The sequence below is a fragment of the Macaca thibetana genome, chromosome 17 (assembly GCF_024542745.1).
Source record: "Macaca thibetana thibetana isolate TM-01 chromosome 17, ASM2454274v1, whole genome shotgun sequence".
Taxonomy (NCBI): domain Eukaryota; kingdom Metazoa; phylum Chordata; class Mammalia; order Primates; family Cercopithecidae; genus Macaca; species Macaca thibetana.
In genome coordinates, this window is record NC_065594.1 from 49,491,935 (window position 1) to 49,512,577 (window position 20,643).

Consider the following 20,643-nt stretch of genomic DNA (forward strand, 5'->3'; position numbering starts at 1 on the left):
AATCCAAAGATTATATAAAAATAGCCAGCAAGCAATGATTGAGGAAATGCAAATTAAAATCACAAGGCAATAGCTATCATCTTATGCTCATTATGAAGACTACTTTCTAAAACAAAAAATGTTGACAAGGATATTCTGCACACAGTTGGTGGGCATGCTAAACGGTATGGCTACTATGGAAAACAGTATGGTGCTTCCTAAGAAAAAAACAAAAGCAATTTCAATTGCCATATGATCCAGCAATTCCACTTTTGTTATATATGGTTAAAAGGATTAAAAGCAGGATCTTGAAGAGATATTTACACACCAATATTTGTAGCAGCATTATTCACAAAAGTAAAGAAGTGAAAGCAACCAGTGTCCATGCATAGATGAATCGATTTAAAAATATTGCATACACATCCAATAGAATTTTGCTCAGCCTTAAAACAGGACATTCTGTCATATACTACAACATAGATTAACTTTGAGGCATTATGTGAAGTAAAATATAGTAGTTACAAAACTTACTGTATAATTCCAGTTACATGTAGCCTCTACAGTAATCAAATTCATAGATACAAAAAGTAGAATGTGGTTACCGGGAGCTGGAGGGAGAGGAAGAAAGGGAGTCGTTTAATGAGTATAGAGGTTCAGTTTTGCAAATCAGTTGGTTGCACAACAATGTGAATATGTTTAACACTACTGAATGGTATACTTGGAAATACTGAAGATTGTAAATTTGATATCACATGTTTTTCACCACAATGTAAAAATTATCATTGATATTACCATATTTTTTTTTAGCTATAATGGCATCATTTTTCTGAAATAAACTAATACATTTGACCATGCGTTCATTTCGAGAAAATTCAAATTTCCTAATGTTTCCTTGAGACAAACTGTTTCTTAATATTTTCCTCAGTTGTTAGATTTCAAATACTTTGGCTACCTAACAATAAAAGTCCATTCCATAGTTTTCATTGATTTTTTTAATCAAAGAAGTTTCTCTTGCCTCTTCTAGCTCCTACACTAGTCTTAGTACTCTTATTAAGCAATGCGTGTTTTCTGGGCACCAATGATAACTGTCTCAAGTGGGTGAATACAGAAGAAACAATAATTAAAATTACATTTGGCATCAGCATAAGTATTATGTTTTTATGGAGATACATACTTCTTTCAATTTGAAAAGTCAGATAATATAATTGCCTGTCTCTGTACCTACCTTGTTGACTTTCACCTTACATTTGATTTAAAATTTATTAAAAAATACACTGATAAATGCAAATTTTTGATCATTTATTAACCGTAATTAAAATTTACATGGATCTATTTATTAAGGACATTGTGTAATGTTTCCACTTTATGTTTTAAACAATTACAAACATGTAGCTTAAAATAATGTACAGATCAATGTAACAAGATTGAAAAATGGGTGATGAGAATATGAAGTCTTCCTTCTTTCTAGCAATAATCATAAACACTCTCACTTAATGGATCATACATTTTTCTTTTGATATTCTAAGTTTGTTTAAGAACAAAATGCTAAAGGAGTTCAACATGCAATGGATATATATAACATTCAGAATCACTAGCTTCCATGCTTACACTGAACTCAACATAAGGCAAAAGCCTCATAATTATACTGAATCTTTGGCTCAGTGTGTTAAAAAAGCAAAGCAACATGGTAAGCCTAATGAAAACAATCCTTTGTGTTTGCCAGTTTCAGATTGCCAGTATGGTTGTCATAAAATTCAACCATTATCTCTGATGAAATATGCAGCTTTGATTAGCAGGACAGTTTGTTTTCTGAATGCAAGATACAAGCATGAATCTGTTTCTCTAATCGTTCTCATAGCTTAGGAAAATGAGGCAGAAGTAGGTTTATTTTAATAAAGCATAATTCTGCTTCCCAGTGTGATCACATATGATTAGAAAAACAGTAAACCAATCAGATTCTGTCAGATGAAATATTCTGTCCTCTACTCTTGGCAATCTCTTGGATATTGCCATAGACTATAAAATGATTGAATGAGCTGTGGTCATGAAATTATCCATGTCACAAATACTGGTCTCTCCTTTCAACTGCTCAAGAAAAAACAAGCCTTTGGTAACTCTAGTTATTGTATGCTATAATACAAAACAAATTACCAATAACCATTCCCGAACTAACTAACATATGGCCAGACATTGTTCCTGTATAAGTTTAATGTTTTCTTGTTTCCTACTATTCTGTTTGATCTACTAACTCTTTCAACATCAATAGGTAATGCTACAGAGATCCTTGTTCTTGAAGAGTTTTTATCTCTGGAAGTTCTCATTCTTGCCACTCAGTATAAAAATAACCACTCCAGCAAGTAAAATCTTTCCAAGTAAAATATCAATAAGTCAAGGTTGCTTGATGACTACCACACAGGCACCTGCTCTCCCAATATTCAAGGAAGCCATCTGTTAAAAAAGATGAAACACAACTTAAGACAAGTTTTACTGTCATAGAAAAATATACAACTTATATTTTAAAGATTATATACAGGAAAATCATAAATAAATGTGCTCATTTTCCCATGTTAGCCAGAAGTAGTACAATAACAATGAAAACACTGAAAATGGCATTTTTTAAAAAAGCAATGATTTATATATTGAAAATTTTTAAGCCTACAATTTTAATGGAGTTTTTAAAAACAGTATTAAAATATTTAATGATTTTTATTGAAATTAACCTGCTATAGAAAAGTTTCCATCAAAGCTCTATTCTGGAGCTTGCACGGACACATTTGTGATAATATTTCATAGTGATAGCTTGGACTATATTTTAGATGAAATAGCTATTACACTTACTGCAATCATTTTGAAGTTATTTCCCCAGATATTGTATTGAATTAAATGTGTTATTCATTCATTTTAGACAGAGACATACAATGAAATAAATTCAATATTTTGCCATAAATAGGCTATAATTATAATTGCTACATGCTTATTAAAAATTTTCCATCTTATGACAATCACTGAAATGAGAACTGAGTATTTTTTTAATAACGCTGAATATGAAAATGGTTAGAAATATTAAAAGCAATAATTTTTACAGAGTTTGTAATGAAAATTTATTCTTTGGAGACAAGCCAACATTTTGATAATTTGAGCTTTTTGATATCAATAATTTTTATTACAGTTTTCTAAGAATATCAAGGTAGATTAGAAATTACATGATATTATTTCAGAGTGAAAAGTAAGTGTATAAAATGTAAGAAATAAAATAGCTGCAAACAAAGTAGCCTCAAATCACATACATTATCTTATTGATTGGAAAAGGACACATTCTTACACTCTAAATATAAAAATTACCTCCATTTTCTACCAGTTATTTTGAATGTATTTGTTGTTACCCATCATCCCACTGTAGGTTAAAAAAATCCACATGATATTTATTTTTTATTCTTTAATGGATTATTTTTAAAAGCTAATTTAATGTAACATCACTGGTCTTCCTCATAGAATTATTGCACAAAATGAGAGTTGGGAAGGAGCATGTGAATATATTTGTGATATATTTGTGTGAAGAATAGTTTTTATAGGTCATCACTGTTATCTTTGTAATCACATTTTGTACTGTTATGTCCATGAGAGAGATAGTAGTGAATACAGTATCAGGAGATAACATGTTAATCCCACAGCATCAATGTATGCAAAGCTAAGTTTACCTGACTCCAAAATGCATGCACTTTCCCTGGTCTTTCTTTTATTATCTAATGATTTTCATGGATTGTTTCACATCAGAGTCATTTAAGAAGCATTTACAAAATACAGTCATGCACTGTATAGCTGCATTTTCATCCTTGAGGTTCTGGTCATGGATGAACCACATATACAATGGTGGTGCCATAATATAATGGAGATGAAAAATTCCTATCATCTGGTAATGTCGTAATCCTCTTAACATCAAAGCACAACGCGTTACTCAAATGTTTCTGGTGACACTGGTGTAAACAAACCTGTTGTACTGCTTTTTTTTGAAAATAGAAAAAAGCTCATAGAATAAGGATATAAAGAAAATAATTTACAGCTGGACAATGTGTTTGTGCTTTAACGTAACTGTTACTATAAAGGAGTCAAAAAGTTTTTTAAAATTTAATTGTTTAAAAAGTTAAAAAAAGATACAGTAAGCTAAGGTTAATTTATTATTAAAGAAAGAAAAATATTTTAAAATAAGTTTAGTGTGGCCTAAGTGTAGAGTGTTTTTCAAGTCTACAGTAACATATAGTAATGTCCATGGCCCTCACATCCACTCATCACTCCGTCACTGACTCATGCAGGGCAGTTTCTAGTCCTGCAAGCTCCATTCAGGTTAAATGCCCTATACAGGTGTGTACCTCTTCTTATCTTTTGTACCACATTTCTATAGTAGCTTTGCTATGTTTAGATATGTTTAGATACACAAACACTATTCTGTTACAATTACCCAGAATACTCATTACGGTAACATACTACATAGCTTTGTAGCCTGGGAGCTATAGGCTATATCATACAGCCTCAGTGTGTAGAAGGCCATATCATCTGGGTTGGTCTAAGTATGCTCTGTAGTATGTGCACAATGATGAGATTTCCTAAGGATGGATTTCTCAGATTGTATTTCATTTTTAAGGAACGCATGACTGTATATGTGCACAAACCCTATCACTACATGGAAATTTAGGATTAATATTGGGTAATTGTATTTTTGGAAACTTTCCCAAAGGCTACCTGATGTCCATTCAATATTCAGTACTGTGTACTAGACTACATATAGAGTGAGTAACTTAACTTTATACCTTCATCTACATCTATACCTCTATCTTTATATATGCTTGTGTGTATGTGTGCATGTGAAAATGAATCCTTTCTGTTTTTCCAAAAACCAAAATGCGATATTCCCCTTGTGTTTCTTATGTCAGCAAATGACACCCATCTCCACCCAGTTGTTCAAGACAGAATCCTCGACCCTTCTTTTTACCTCACTCAACCCTAAATCTGAATCATCAAGCCCTCTAAATATATCTCCAACAAGTTTAATTCTATCCATTTCTTCAGTCTTCCACATAGCTCAGGTTACATAATGTAAACCATGTCTATCTCTCAAAACTTAATGATTCTCTTTCTTGCTCAGTGAGACATACCAAATATTCTTCCTCTGGCTCTTACAAATAATGTTCCTTAAGCCAAAGCATTCCTATATTTTCATCTAGTTAGCTATTACTCATTTGTCAGACCTCATTCCACATATTTCCTGAAAGAAGATTTCTCTGCCCAATGCACTTAAGTTCTATCAAAGTGCTATTCTCTTACCGAAGAATTAATCATGCTATTTTAAAGATTTGGTATTTTTCTATATAAGTATGTTTTAAATGTTTAAGAAAAGTTATCCTTCTTTCCTCTTGGTCCAGATTTATTTAATATATATTTTTAAAAATCTCCCCTTGTTCTCCCTCTAGGGGTTGTACCCTTCAGCATGAGTAGTATGATAACCTAAAAAGGTTGGCCACAGAACCAATGAAATAAAAGTAATGCTGAATGTAGATCTTTCACCAGGCTTCTCTGTAACAAATTTGGCAATATATCATTCTCAATATATCTTATATATCTATTGTGTACAAATAAATGAAATGCATACACAAAAAGTATACCTAGTTGCAACAATACTTCTCAATTTATTTGAGAAACATTCATACTACCTCCTACTCTGAGCCAGCAACTCTGCTAGTCTTTGGAGACCCCACAATAAAAGAAACATTGTCGTTGATTCCTTATAACCTGCAGATGAATGCAGTCTGATAGTGCTATCAGAATATACCAAGAGAATACATTAAAGGGCAGTTTTACTTAGGCAAGGGGAAATGGGTTAAAGTTCTTTTTTATGTCTTGAAGCACGTGCATCATTTTTTCAAATCAAACACAAAAAATAAGCCCAGTGTTAAATGACAAAAGTCAAATTTATTTAAAACATACATAGATACACACATGTATCTATACATATGGTATGTGTATACATTCTCTGTAAAACAAAGCAACAAAACTGGCAATCGATTCCTAATCTATTTCCAACTCAAGCTAACCTGAGTATTTTTCCAAATATCCACATATTTGGATATTTTAATATAGTTTGCTTATTTATTTTAACAATCAGCCTTTTGTGGGTGATTATCAACTTATATGGGATAATCAACTTATGCCACTTATAGGACATATAGAGTGAAAGTGACAGGAATTCAGCAAATATGGGAAACCTTTCAAGTAGGCTAGAATTCTGAAAATTTTTAAAGGGATTTTGTATGGGTCTGCTGCTCATCCCTCGAGAGCCTTAAAAATATAAATATTGAGAAGATATGGAAGCAAAATCTTAAAGTAATTTAATAGTTTTAAATTTAATGTTTATTATATTAAAGTAAAGTTGTTATAAAACATTTTAAATGCCACTTTGCTGTTTGTAAGATACTATATAATCCAAAAAAGTATAATAAAATACAGATGAAGGAAAATGATCTTTAGCAGTCTTTTACCTATTATTACTACATACATTGTTTTGATTTCAATTTTAGAGGAATGATAAGCATAATTACTCTTTATTAGAAATATGTATTCATATATTATATTACATCACTTATATAAACATAAGCTTCCTTTGTTTAATGTTCTGTTAAGTGGAACATTTAAAATACACACATTTAGCTAGTACAGTTCCTTAGTAAATCAACAATCATTAATTCATGCATGCAGGGTTTGCTTTGGAAACACTAGGGACTCAGAAAGGTACAGAGTCAAAATATATCCTTCAAAATTTTAGTGCAATAATGTGAAAAGCAATAATTGCTCACTTCTTTTTACATACAGTGCTCTTTGAATAAGAAATGCTTCTTCTTTAGCAATTAAAGTAAAATGTAGAAAATAACAAGACTTAGATCTCTTGATATTTTCCCTTCTTTTCTCTACTCCTCCTTTTTTCTTACTTGGCTACATGTACCTATTTTTGTTGAAGTCAAGAGTTTTCCTTTAGAGGATAATAAATTCACAATGCAGGTACCTTAGTCTAGCCATTAGGAATTTGGTTTTGTACTCTGAGGTTAGTCTGACTAAATATTGTTGCTGAACATGTACCATCAAAACTGGCAAAATCAAGGAAATTATGTTTCGTTAAAAGTAAGTATCTTTAAAACAAACGTACTTTAATCAGGTTTCAAATTCTTTAGATAAATTGTAGTCAATTTCTGTGACCAAAATCAGATCTTTCTACCCACTGAGGCAATATGAGGAGATGTGGTTATTATCCCGCTTCAATTAAATAAAGCTTTAGAGATGTACTGCACTCTTAGATGGAAACGATTTATTTGAACAGTATCTTACTTTTAGATTTCTGGTAAAAGTGAGAAATAATAGAAATATTGAGAGACTTGGAGAAGAATGAAAGTAAAGAGAAATCAAATATGTAAGGGCACAAGTCAGAATGTATCAATTTCCTCCATCATAAGCAAGGCCATAGTAGCTATGCAGCTAAGATGTTTTCCACTATAATTAGTTTGCCCTGGCCTCATCCTCCCATCACACTCACACACACCAACACACATCCTCTAGTTATGTGATTACAATGGGAGCTGTTTCATTCTAGCAAGATCCTGAGTCTCTAACTACAGTGTGTATGTAAGAGATAATGCCTCACCTAAGATAAGCCAGTCATTTTACTCCAACTTCCTGGACAAAATGATGGACAAGGAGTGAGCACTCATTACATGACAGGCTATGCAAAGCACTTTCTTGTTTATTCTTTTAATTGAACTGGGATTTTTAAAAAGTTATTTTCTGTTTATGGCTGCGGGGATTACTATTTGGACTTTCCAGCAGCACCACCAGGTGGAAAATTCTCTCTGCAACAGATAAAAATGGACCTAATAAACAGTAACAAAAATGAATGCCAAGAAGGTTGATTTCTGCAGCCTTTATATTGTTTCTAAAACCAAACATTCTAAAGTTAGGGTTTTGTGAATCAATATATTACACTTTTATTTTTTACTTCAGTAACTCAAATTCAGATTCTGTTTCTTGTTGTGGAAAATGGAAATCTCAATAAGCATGTATGTCATTTTTTAATAAATATTTTATTGGTATTGTAGTAATAAAAAGTACATAAGAATGTATAATTTAATGAACTTTTTACAAAATTAACACAGTGTTGGACAAAAGCAATCATTTTGGGTTTAGGATACTTTTACTAGATTACTGTTTGTATACCCCTCCTCCACAGAAAGAAAATGAAATAAATTCTTATCCTTGAAGTGAATTATGCTGATGACAATCTTACCTGTGTCCACTCATTAGTTTGTGGGTCATAGGATTCCATAGTGTTGAGGTATGTCTGTCCATCATAGCCACCAACAGCATATAATCTGTCACCAAGAAGACAGACCCCAACAGCATCTCTGGGCATACTCAAAGGAGCCACCATGGTCCACGTGTCTGTTTTGGGATCATATCTAAAATTCAATGACAATAGTGCATAACATATTCTAATCACATTCAACTGTTAATATAAAAATTTTACTTTTTGCAAAACCTGTCATGAAGAAGGAAACTTATGTTTTCTCTAAAGGCTCAAACATTTGAGCTTGTATTCTAGAATGAACATCCATTATGTCTAGCTTCCTAAATTTTAAGATATTTTAAAAATGCATCCAGACTCATAGATGAATGCAGATTCATTCAACAGAAATACATGTCATGATGTCTTTCTACAAAAAAGTGTCAGATATATAAATAACTATTATCCACAGTAGAATTAGGGTATATGAAACAGATGTTTGCAGACTGCTATGGTAATGAAGTAGAAGAAATGATTAAAAATCTGGGAGAATTATGGAATACTCGATAGATGAAGTTTCCTTTAAACCAGTTCTGAAAGTCTAGCCTAAATTTGCTAGAAAAAAAAAAAAAGGAAAATTTGTACAAAAATAACTGTAGTGTTTTGCTGTTGTTGTTATTGTTGTTGCATTGTTTTGTTTTGTTTTTCGTTTTAATGCATGGTCAGCTTTGAGGAAACAGGTAAGTAGCGTGACTATGTTCAAGAAAGACTGAGGAAATGGTGTGTCTCAAGATGTAAGTTTTGGTTAGCTTATGGGATGTTCGATTCCCTGGGTAAGAAGGTACTTTCAGTTTACTCAATCAAAAAGTAGCCTCTGAAAGTGGGGAAATAATTATAACATGAACACAACTGAGTTTAGTGACATTTATCAGGATTCACAGTGAGGGAGAGACTAGTAATTCAAGAGATCAAAGTCAGAAGACTGAATTTATTGTTATTAAATTCAAACAAAAATTATTTTCAATAAAATTTCATAACCATATAGCACATACAGTTATTTCACATTTTGAGTGGCAAAACCCTGAAGACTCCTTTAATGAATGTACTCTGAATGAATGAAGAAAATATACCTTTGCCTTTGGCCCACAATTGCAGGTTCAGATACAAAAACAGAAAGGGTGGTAAGAATCCAGAAGAATGAATATAAAATAAAACTGTGAAAAAGGATTTTCCAAAAAACACAACAAACAAATTCTTAGTTTGTTTTCCTGCTCCATTTTTTTCCACCCATTCAATTTTTAACTTGAACACTCCTAAAACAAATGAATAAACAAAAATACCTATGCCTTACTGAAAATAAAGAAGTTTGTTACAGAAGATGTGGAATTTCTGTTTCACAGAGAATATTCATATTTCCCACGATGTTATGTGAATTTGCACACCGTGGTTGGGGAGTTTGTGCACTGCCAAGATGATGTGTAAAGTGAGATGTTGGTTGAATGCTAGAAAATCAGGATCACCTTGAAGCATAGGCTGCCCGGCACGTAAAAATTTAATTTTTAGTGCTGTAGTTAATAAAAACAAAACATCACAGATAGATGCAGACGTATATAGACACACACACCAACAGAAATACATAATCTGTGCCATCAAAATCTCCTTTAAAAATATTTAAACAATGTCCACAAATAGTTTTAAATATGCAAAGATTTTTAAATATGAGAAAATAAAAGATACCACAATGGAGAAAATAGTTCAATCCAGAATGTGGAATATTTTATAAAGTAACTGACTGAATATTTAATAAATCAATGGCAAAAGATAATGAGTAAATAATTAGGAAGAAGTAACTGTTTTAAGTTAAATGTGAATTAGAAATATAACAAAATATAGTGAGTAACCTTTACCTGGATCCTAATTCAAACATACCAACTGTTAAAAAATGTTTGAGACATTTTTGAATATCAATATAACCTAGGCATTACCTTTAAATAAGCAACTATTGAAGTTTTTATTAGCAGAATAATAACTTTGGGGTTACATTAACAAATAAAGTCCTTATTACCTTTGTTTGCTTCTGGAATAATTCAATAACGTTTTGGGTTGAAAATATGTTCAGAAATTTCTCTACAAAACTTTAGAGAAAAAAGGAGGGACACAGGACAGAAAAATGGATGAAACAATAAGAACAAATTTATGATAGTTGTTGAAGCAGGAAAATAAGTATAGGGGAGTTAACTGTATCATTTGCTTTTTGTTTGTCAGAAAATTTTTCTAGTACAAATAACTTTAAAGTGAATAGTTTACATAGAATACAGTCTGGATTTTGTCACCATCATGTCACACGAGCAGTTTTTCTGAAGTCATATTATCCTCATTTAATTATTATTCAGCTCTATAGAATTATGTCAAATATTGTCTGCAAGCAGACTTTATCATGTTGCAAATTATATATATATATATATGTATATATGTATTTATTTAATAGGTCATGGGAACTGAGAGAATAGCAAACGTTAGTGTGCTAAGCAATAATAAACTAATTTCCAGAGGTTTAGTTCTTCACGTAAAACTCAAATGTTGGAAGGGAAATTTAAAAAATACTAATTTGTCCTACATTTTGATACATATTTTAAAAATACTAACCTGCAATCAGAAATATATAAATATATATTTTAAATTTTCTAAAAAGTAATTTTATAATTTTAATGCTTTTTTTGGAAAATACAAATCTTTGAATTAGATGTGTCTGTTTTCAGTAGTAGGTAACATATCTGAAATCTGTAATAACTGTCTTATCTGGTAATGATAATAATATTTAAATTTATATTTTACCAGTAAAACCAAACCAAAACAAAATCTGAGTCATCTGACATAGACACACTCTCCCAGTTATTTAGGAAGAGATCACACAAATTTAAAATCTCCCAGTTGCCATTGTTCTTGTTCTCAGAATGATAACCTTAAATAGATTTTTCTATATTCAGGAACTCTGGGATTCACCTCTCAGCCTGGCACATACAAAGTTATTATCACGAAAATGAAATAAACAATCTATAGATGTATAAGCATTGCCCAAACAATTACTAATAGTGAACTCTGTCATTTTCAAGTCATGTTTCTGAAAACCTTGAATTCCAAGCAGCCTTTTTTTGCCTCTAGTTGCCAGCTTTTTTCTTTTGTCTTTTCTTTTTTATAATAAGGTGGTGGGTGTGGGGTTTTACTGTATTTGGGCTGTCTGCCTTTCCTGCATCTTACCTTGGCCTTCCTGGTCAGAGTGTGAGCTCCGTATCAGAGACTCTATTAAAGTTTATAGCCTTCAAGCAAAAGAAGTGCCAGTATATAGTAGTTAAAATTAACTACAAGATGAAAACTTGTTAAAGGCATATGATAGTCACAGAACAAAAGTTCATTTCTCTTTGTAAAACCAAATTGAATTTTTTAAGAAACCATTAAATTTTCAACCATTAGTGTCATTTTCATACTTTAAGGATAATAATTGGCCTTAACATTTCTGAGGAAAATTGTTTTAAATATAAACACATTACTTTGTTAACAAATAGAATTGAGAATGCTTCTTTTCCCAAGTTTGTACAGGAGATATTTAGATAGAGAGCAAATTAAACAATAAAGAAGTGATTTATAGTCCAGCAGGTCTGCCTGTAAAACAAACAAACAAAATCAAATTAAAAACCAAAGAAACAAAAAAATAAATAAAGATCCATGCTGTGAGAATGGATAGCCTGCTTCAAAAGAGTGGCACATAGATTTCAAGTATATTAACCACAAAATCTCTGTATTAATTAACTTTAAGAAATCAGATGTGAATTGAGCAATCGAGAGTGACAACAGTGTTGGCTGAAAATAAATACTTTTATTTTTTCCTGTAAAGAAAACCAACATTTACCAGATTTCATGACATTAACAAAGGAAATGTTCCTGGACTTTTAAAACTGTTTATTTTCTAGAAATATAAAACAATTAATTTCAATACAAATTATTTGTTTATAACTGCATAACAGTAATAACGTTCCTAATACACATTTTCATTCAGATGTTTTCGTATGTATGCATTTCTAATGGATATTAGCAATGGGATTTCTGGGTCAAAGACAGTGTATACTTTGAAATGTGGTAAATGTTGACAACTGGTATTACAAAGAGGCTGTGTTAATTTACACTCCACTCCTACCATCACTGTAACGAGCGTGTGTCAGTTGTTCTACATTCTCTCCAACATGCAGTATTATGTGTATTATGTGTTTTTTCATTTTAGACTTTCCAGTGGGTAGGTGATGGTATAATATTGTAATTTTAATTTGCATTTCCCTGATAACTAATGCCATCCAATCTTTTTTTTTCCCCCCAGTAGTCATTGCCTATTTGGATATCACCTCTTGAAGAGTTCTTGTTCAAACCTTCTGCCTAGCTTTTCTGTTCTTTTAAAAATGATATCTGGAATTTACCTATATATTGGAAACAATGCTTTTGTTGGTTATATGCATTGCAAATATTTTCCCCACTTTCCAACAACTTTTTACCCTCTTAATGGTATCTTCTGAAGACATTTTACTGTCATATTTTCTTTATAGATGATCCTATGTAGGTCTAGGTTAAGAAATCTTTCACACCTCATTTGTTTTTGAAGGTGATCTCCTATGTTGTATTCTAACAGCTTTATTGTTTTATGGGTCATATTTAAATCTAAAATCCAGCATGAGTTGATATTTAATGTAATATGTAATAGAGGATAAGACTACGATTTTCCACATGAGATATCCAAATCACCCAGCCACATCTGTCATACTGGCGGGCCTTTCCTTACTGCTCTTTGGTTTCTCCTTTGCCATAATCAAGATTCTCTACATGTGTGATTGTGTTTCTGAACACAAATCTATTCCATTTGTCTACTTATTTATACTGTATTGTTACTACAATGTCTAGTTAAAATAATTTAATAAGAGGCTTTTATATACAGTTTTTCAAGGTTGTCTTGGAACTTAGGATGCTTTTCACCTTTATTTAAATTTTAGGATCATGTTTCCAATGTACACACAGCCACAATGAAACTACACGAAAAAATTGTAATTTAAAAAGACTGCATTAAATTTATAAATTTTGTTTGCTCATTTTTTGTTTTTGTTTTTGTTTTTGTTTTTGGGAGGGGTTTGGGGTTTGTGTGATTGCTTGTTTTTGAGACAAGGCCTCAGTCTGTCACCCAGACAGTGGTGAAATCTCGGCTTACCGCAACCTCCAGCTCTAGTGCTTGAGCAAACCTTCCACCTTAACCTCCAGAGTAGCTGGTACAAGCATGTGCCACCATGCCTGGCTAACTTTTTATTTTTATTATTATTGTTTTCAAGTTTTAGTGAGATGAGATCTCACTATGTCACCCAGTCTGCTCACAAACTACTGGGCTCAAGTGATCCACCTTCCTTGGCCTCCCAAAGAGCTGGAATTAAAGGCATAAGCCATTATGCCCAGCCCAATTAATTTTATATATTGACTGAGTATATAGCAATCTTATTATTTCAATCTAACAGTTTCTAGTTTGATTCATATGAAATTATTAGATATTTATCACATAATCTTGAATAATGGCATTTTTATTTATTCCTTTCCAATTGGTGGCAATTTGCTTTCTTTCTATTGCCTAACATGGCTAGTTGTTCTGTTAACATGTCTAATAAAAATGGTATTAGCAGTCATGTTTTTCTTCTCATTCTAATGAAAAACACAAAACATTTCCATATTTGACTATGAATATTTTGTAGATTCTTATTATCAAATTAACAACATCAGTTTATTTTTCAAGTTTGGGGAGCATTTTTATAATGGATATTGACTTTTATCATCTATTCACTTATTCAGACATTCATTTAATTGTCATTGTATTTAGTTACATTATTACTCTATTCAATATTAAACCAAATGTGCCTTTCTGTGATAAACTCACATTGGATTTATGTACATGCTTTATCAAACTGATTCTGTCCTAAGAGAATTCTAAGAATTAAAGTTTTAGGGTAGATCCTAATATATTTGAAATGAAAATAATTTTCATATTTTGGTTTATAACACATAACTTTCTAAAAGCATATAAATAATGGTAGTGGGATAATGGTTACCCTTATAGACAATATTTGTTGGTACACATGATTTTCTACCAAATTCTACGATATTCTGGGTCATAAAGTAAACCTCAGATGATTATAATACCTTGAAGTGGTTTTTAATTCACTGTTAATTTTAACCCCAAGACAGAGGAGAAAGCAGTCAGCACAATGTTAGAAAAAATCTCCTCAATATATTCAGTGTGTTTCAGGCTCTTATGCCGATGATGTGCTTAATGTCCACTTTAAATGGGTAGTCTTTTTTGATGTACTTATTGATATTCTCCTAACTTTTTAAACCCCCTTCTTAAAAACATAATGGGCATAGAATGATTCAGAAAGGAAGACGGAAGAAAATAAATTTCTGCTTCTCTTCTCAATATCTGTTGTTCATTTTCAATGCCAAAAAAACTTTAAAGTTAATTTGATTTCAATTTCTGTATAATGATGAATGAAAAATTCTATTTTGACTTATGTCATATTTTATTACATCCATTTTTCAAGGTTGAGGAGAGGAGAAATGAGTTGTTGACAGAACAAAAAGAAAATAAGGAAAAGCTAAACAGCTCTTTGACTCCTCTCAGATGCAGTTGTCACAATACACCTTTAAAAATTATTTTAACTATTCTCAGTCAGCAGAACATGGATTATACCCAGGAAATCTGAATGCCAGTTTAAACAAACTTTAAAAATTGGATATCTCTTAACAGTTCAAAACTAAAAAGCAACGGATTATTTATATAATCACTTCCTCTACTAGTACGACAGAAAACCATAATTAGCACTATAAAGCCAAATTACTTTTATTTTATTTTATTTATATATTTTTTGAGACAGGGTCTCACTCTGTCACCCAGGCCGGAGTGCAGTGGCAAATGATGGCTTACTGCAGTCTTAACTTCCCCAGGCTCAAGTGATCCTCCCACCTCAGCCTCCCAAGTAGCTGGGGCCCCAGGCATGTGCCATCACACCTGACTAATTCTTGTATTATTAGTACAGATGAGATTTTGCCATGTTGTCCAGACTGATCTCAAACTCCTGAGCTCAAGCAATCCACCTTTCTTGTCCTCCAAAGATGCCAGGATTACAGGCGTGAGCCACTGGACCTGGCCGATATCCTTCTATCTGTATAGATTAACATATGTTTCATTTATTCGTCCATATTTGTATTTCCACATAATCCTTCATCCTCAAAATATGCAGATAAATTATTATGATGCCAGAATTATTCTGGGCAGCATATCTAAGGACAGCAGGTTATTCTGTCACCTCCTTTCTGTGTCGCTCCTCATAAGCCATTGAGGGAAATAGCAAATCACAGAATTAAATTGGTATAGCTATTGTATCAGCTAACGTTGCTGCATCTACTTATAAAGCAGGGCTCCTAAATACTTAGGTTAGCATAGAATCCTTGATATGGTTAGGCTTTGTGTCCCCACCCAAATTTAATTTTGAATTGTAATCCCCAGATGTTGAGGGAGAAACTTGGCGGAAGGTGACTGGATAATTGGGGTGATTTCCCCCACGCTATTCTTGTGACAGTGAGTAAGTTTCCATGAGATCTGGTGGTTTCACAAGTGTTTGGAAAGTTCCTCCCTCGCTCGCTCTCTCTCGTCTGCTGCCATGTAAGACATGCGCGCTTCCCCTTCTCCATGATGGTAAGTTTCCTGAGGCTTCATCAGCTATGTGGAGCTATGAGTCAATTATACCTCTTTTCTTTATAAATGCCCCAGTCTAAGGTAGTTTTTTTTTTTTTTTTTTTTTTTTTTTTTTTTTTTTTTTTTTTAAAAGGGAGTCTCGCTCTGTCGCCCAAGATGGAGTGCAGTGGCGCGATCTCGGCGCACTCTAAGACAGTTCTTAACAGCAGTGTGAAAATGGACTAATATAATCCTTATATTAACATAGTCTATCCAAAATTTGAGCATAATTTGCTAGCCAATAGCAAATATTATGAATGCATAGTAACAGAAAAACAATGGCAACAAACTAGCTAGTCCTTTCTCCCTGCACTCATGCAGCTGACTCCAGCAATAGTATCTTGAATGAGAAAGGGTTTGGGGGAGGAAAGGGAAGGGGGAAGGGGAGAAGCAGCACATCACAATAATATATCAAAATTGTTAATAGTGTTTAGATAAGGTATAAGGATATACTTTTAAATCAGTATTTGAACAATTGCTTAGCTTTTCAGGCCCTATCTATCTCAACAATTTTCTGCTTAAAGTATATGGAAATAATACTTCGCCAAGATGATGCAAATGCAAATGTGGATTTGCAATACCAAACAAACATCTACCAAATTTTACAATATTCTCGGTCATAAAGTAAACCTCAAATGATTACATTTGCCTCTCCATGAGTCCATCTCAACATTCACCCATTCTTCTGCTCTATCAATCTATCCATTTATCTTCTACAATTTCTCTGTCAATTCATTTGTCTGTATAACATCCTATTTACAGTTTATCTCAAGAAAGTTTTCCTTGTGGGAATATTGAGGTTCATTTTTCTTAGTGTCTGATTGATTCAATACATTCTTGTTATGTGCCTATTCTGTGCCAGAAATTGTACGAAGCACAATAATATAGAGCTGGGTGGAAAGCTATCTTGGGCAGTTTCAGCCGATGGCACCTAGTTTAATTTAAAAAACTGATGTAAAAAGAATTTTAATTATAATGTTAATAATTAGTACCAAGAAATAAATCTCAATTTTTCTTCTTGGTCAAATTTGCATTATGAAATGATCCCTCTGGCAACTATAAGAAGAATGAATTGGAAGATGCAGAAGTGGGTATTACAAAGTCTGGCATAGAAGGTTCCTATTATCTTGACACCCTTCTTTCACCCGCCCTCATTACCGGGATGCAGATGTGAGGGCAAAGGTGGTTCTGATCTATTATTACTCAGCAGCGGGACTGATGCCTTTGAGCATATTTTCTTATCTGTTGCCTAGATTCCAGTTTCATTTGGTATCTTAAAGGTTTATTTATTTATTTGTCTCTTTCTTCTAATACTGTAAGCTCTGTATAGCATAGTGCAAAATACACGAAAAACAATAGTTGTTGACTAAATAGATAAATGAATGAATGTTGTTTGCCTAATAGATCACATCTTCTGGACCTCACTTCTCCTGAAACTCAATGCACATTTTGGACACTGATTTTGTCCACCAGGTTGCTCTTACTAGGGTGAGGTTTGGTCACAAAATTAGTTTTCATCTGTTCCATAAACTAGTCTAGGGTCCTCATTCTCATTCAGTCCCTGCCTTCTACCTTCTCTGATTTGAGGTGCCAGTATTATTTGTGCTTACAATACCTGAGTGCAAACAATTTTTGATAAGCATTATAAAACTGGACTTAACACCGCCATTATATAATAGTCTACATTTCTATAAAAAATCATTGTGCTATAATAAAATGTGATCTATCCATCTCTCTACAAAACATAGCATTGTACACTATTCTTGCTATTTCTAATGATGTTGGCCTATGATTATGTACTAAAAAACATTTTTACATTCTATGTGCAAAGTGATTTCACAGAGGCACAGTTGCATATCTTGATTTATTGAGGAGTTACATGTGAAATCATCAGCATAGAAAATATGTTATAAAAAGTGCAAAAGTGCTATTAATCTGATGGGTAGTATGAGCTAGGATAAGAATCATGATAATGCTGTGTGCTTCTGCATTACTTAAGCTGCTCATATCCACTGCACTCCTATAACTCAAAATAGCCATGCTTATTTAAATCTAATTTTCCAACAAAAATATATTCCTAAACTGAATTATTTATGCCTCTGTTCACAAACAACATTTCAATACATTATACAGTCGGGTTGGATGAGAATATTGGGATGAAATATTTCATTAGCAGAATTTATATAAGATATTCAAGGTAAAAGTAGGAGGCTCATCATATTCATCTCTTCGTTTATGCAGGAATTTAGCAGAGAAAATGTAAGTGGATTAGTTGTCAGTCTATTAGCAGCATTTTAAAAAATAAATGATTGCACATTTGTGTGTATAAAAGTATAAACCTATTTATTAGGACACTGGCCACTGTCTTCATCGTAACACCTGTAGTTCCTGATTTCAGTGGACTAGAAAATATTAAAGTGAAAATGCAGTGAACTTAATGCCTTTCTCGATGGGTATACAGCCATAAAGCTACAGTCCATTTCACAGAGTAGGAATATTGGTAAACATTGTTTCTGCATTTTATCTAATTTGAACACAGCCTGCTTACCAAAAACCATCTCTTGCCAATGGACTTATCCTCAGTAAAAATAATTACACATCCTTAGAAAAAATTGTCATAAGTGGGAAAGAATATCCTTTTTCGATTATCTATACCACTTACAGGCATCAGGATACAGGCTGTGTTTTCCTAATATAAAAAGGAAAATGTTTCTGCTCTCGGAGCTATCCACCAAACATCTCACTTTTCTCCCAGATACAAGTTGGGGTATTGGTCTCACACTCCCATGAAGTTTTCTGTGGCCATGTTATTGGTTTGTCATTGTAGTACAAACAAAAGAGAATTCTATTACTTGCAGGTGAAATCTTTAAGGACCAGTGAACAATTTACTACTCTCTGGCTTTTTCCTTTTGACATAGAGACCAGCAATGACCAATATTCTAGGTTATGTGTCAGTCTGAGTACCAGAGTGGTAATATCATGGATATGTAGCATGAATGAGGAAAAAAAGCATCATGGTATTAAACCACTGAGAGTTTTAAAGTTATTTGTTACAGTAGAGTTACTTATCTTATACCAGTTGATAAACCAATTGACCTAAATATTCCTTATCCTCGTTTCTCCATGGATCACTATGGATCCTATGTAATAGGAAATATTACCATGCATCTTACTAAGGATTGTTCAGTCCTTACTGCATACCATATAATACTTCTAAGCAACGCACAGCCAAAAGAGAACTCAGTGATAGCTGTGCCAGAAGTCTCTGCATTGTATTCCTACCTGAAGCCAAGGTGTTATCCCACTCTAGCTTCTGTGCACCTGGTCAATTTTAGAAAGAGTTATAAGAGAACCTATGTTTCCTTCATATACCAAGATTATTAAAAATATAGCTCCAATCAGTCTGTCTTATGTTAAAAAGGATTTGTCATAAAATAAGAACTTAATAATTCACCTTTGAGAGTTTGAAAGGGTAGTAAAACAAACTTGAACAGAAGAATAGAACACAGAAGCAAAATATCCAATATTTTTAAAAGCATTAACAAATATTCACATTTCATAAATCACTCAAAACTTCTTTTTAATGTATGTTTTGAAAGTATATCAAGAAGAAATTTAAAGATTATTTAAGGACTTGCGAAAAAACATTGTGGAAATTTAAATAAATATTAGTTGAAGGGAGGAAGCCAGGAATACAAGAATAAGAAAATAAAAGAAAGTACGTGTGTGTGTGTGTGAGAGAGAGAGAGAGAGAGAAAGAGAGAGAGAGAGAGAGAGAGAGAAAGGAGTTAAAAAATGTATCTCTAGGTGTTGAATTTAACTTTCCTAAATAATGCAATTTTTCCAAACACTTGAATCAGGCATCAATGTGATTTGCACTGTCTCTTTCACTATAAAAGTGTCCTTGGGGTCTCACCTTTCTACATAATCCAGTAGCCGGGAACAGTGATTTGAAGCAGGAGCATCATGACCTCCTACTGCATAAAGAAAACCGTCACATGTGGCCACTCCGACACCCCCTCTCCTCTTACACATGGGAGCACACATGTTCCACTTATTTGTATGAGGATCATAATATTCCATTGAACTCAAACAGGAACTTCCATCACGACCTCCAACTGAATACAGCCTAAAACACAATTGGAAAAACGTGATTTAATATCATAGTCTGGATGACAAAATAGAGAAAATAAAAGGTCTTTTAAAATAAATGTTCATAGTATGAGACTCAAATGTGTTGGAAATATATTACTTTGCAGGGAGATTTTGTTAAAGATACCCAATAAATGATCATATATACTAGAAATTTCTATTTTTGTATAGAAATTGAAGTATACTAGATGTAATTAAAACAACTATAATTTTAACCTCTATTTCTAGAAAGTTGGATAGATTTAAATTGCATACTGCAGAAATAAGTAATATTAGTATATTAGTTTAATAAATATTAAGAAATGGCTATTAAAATACAGAATAAAATGTAAGACAATGAACATAAACAGGAGAAAGGCATTATCCTACTTGTTGATAAGC

The 20,643-nt window shown here is 32.6% G+C and overlaps 1 protein-coding gene across 1 annotated transcript in view; it reads right to left on the bottom strand.

Moving 5' to 3' along the window:
• Positions 1-1,261: 1,261 nt before the first annotated feature.
• KLHL1 (kelch like family member 1) overlaps positions 1,262-20,643 on the bottom strand; it is a 450,078-nt gene continuing 430,696 nt past the window's right edge. Inside the window, exons 9-11 of the mRNA XM_050766522.1 lie at positions 20,027-20,239; positions 8,303-8,474; positions 1,262-2,427 (exon numbers count right to left, since the gene is read on the bottom strand). Coding sequence (XP_050622479.1) covers positions 2,368-2,427; positions 8,303-8,474; positions 20,027-20,239 — 445 coding nt within the window. The 3' untranslated portion in view covers positions 1,262-2,367. The remainder of the gene's footprint in view (positions 2,428-8,302; positions 8,475-20,026; positions 20,240-20,643) is intronic.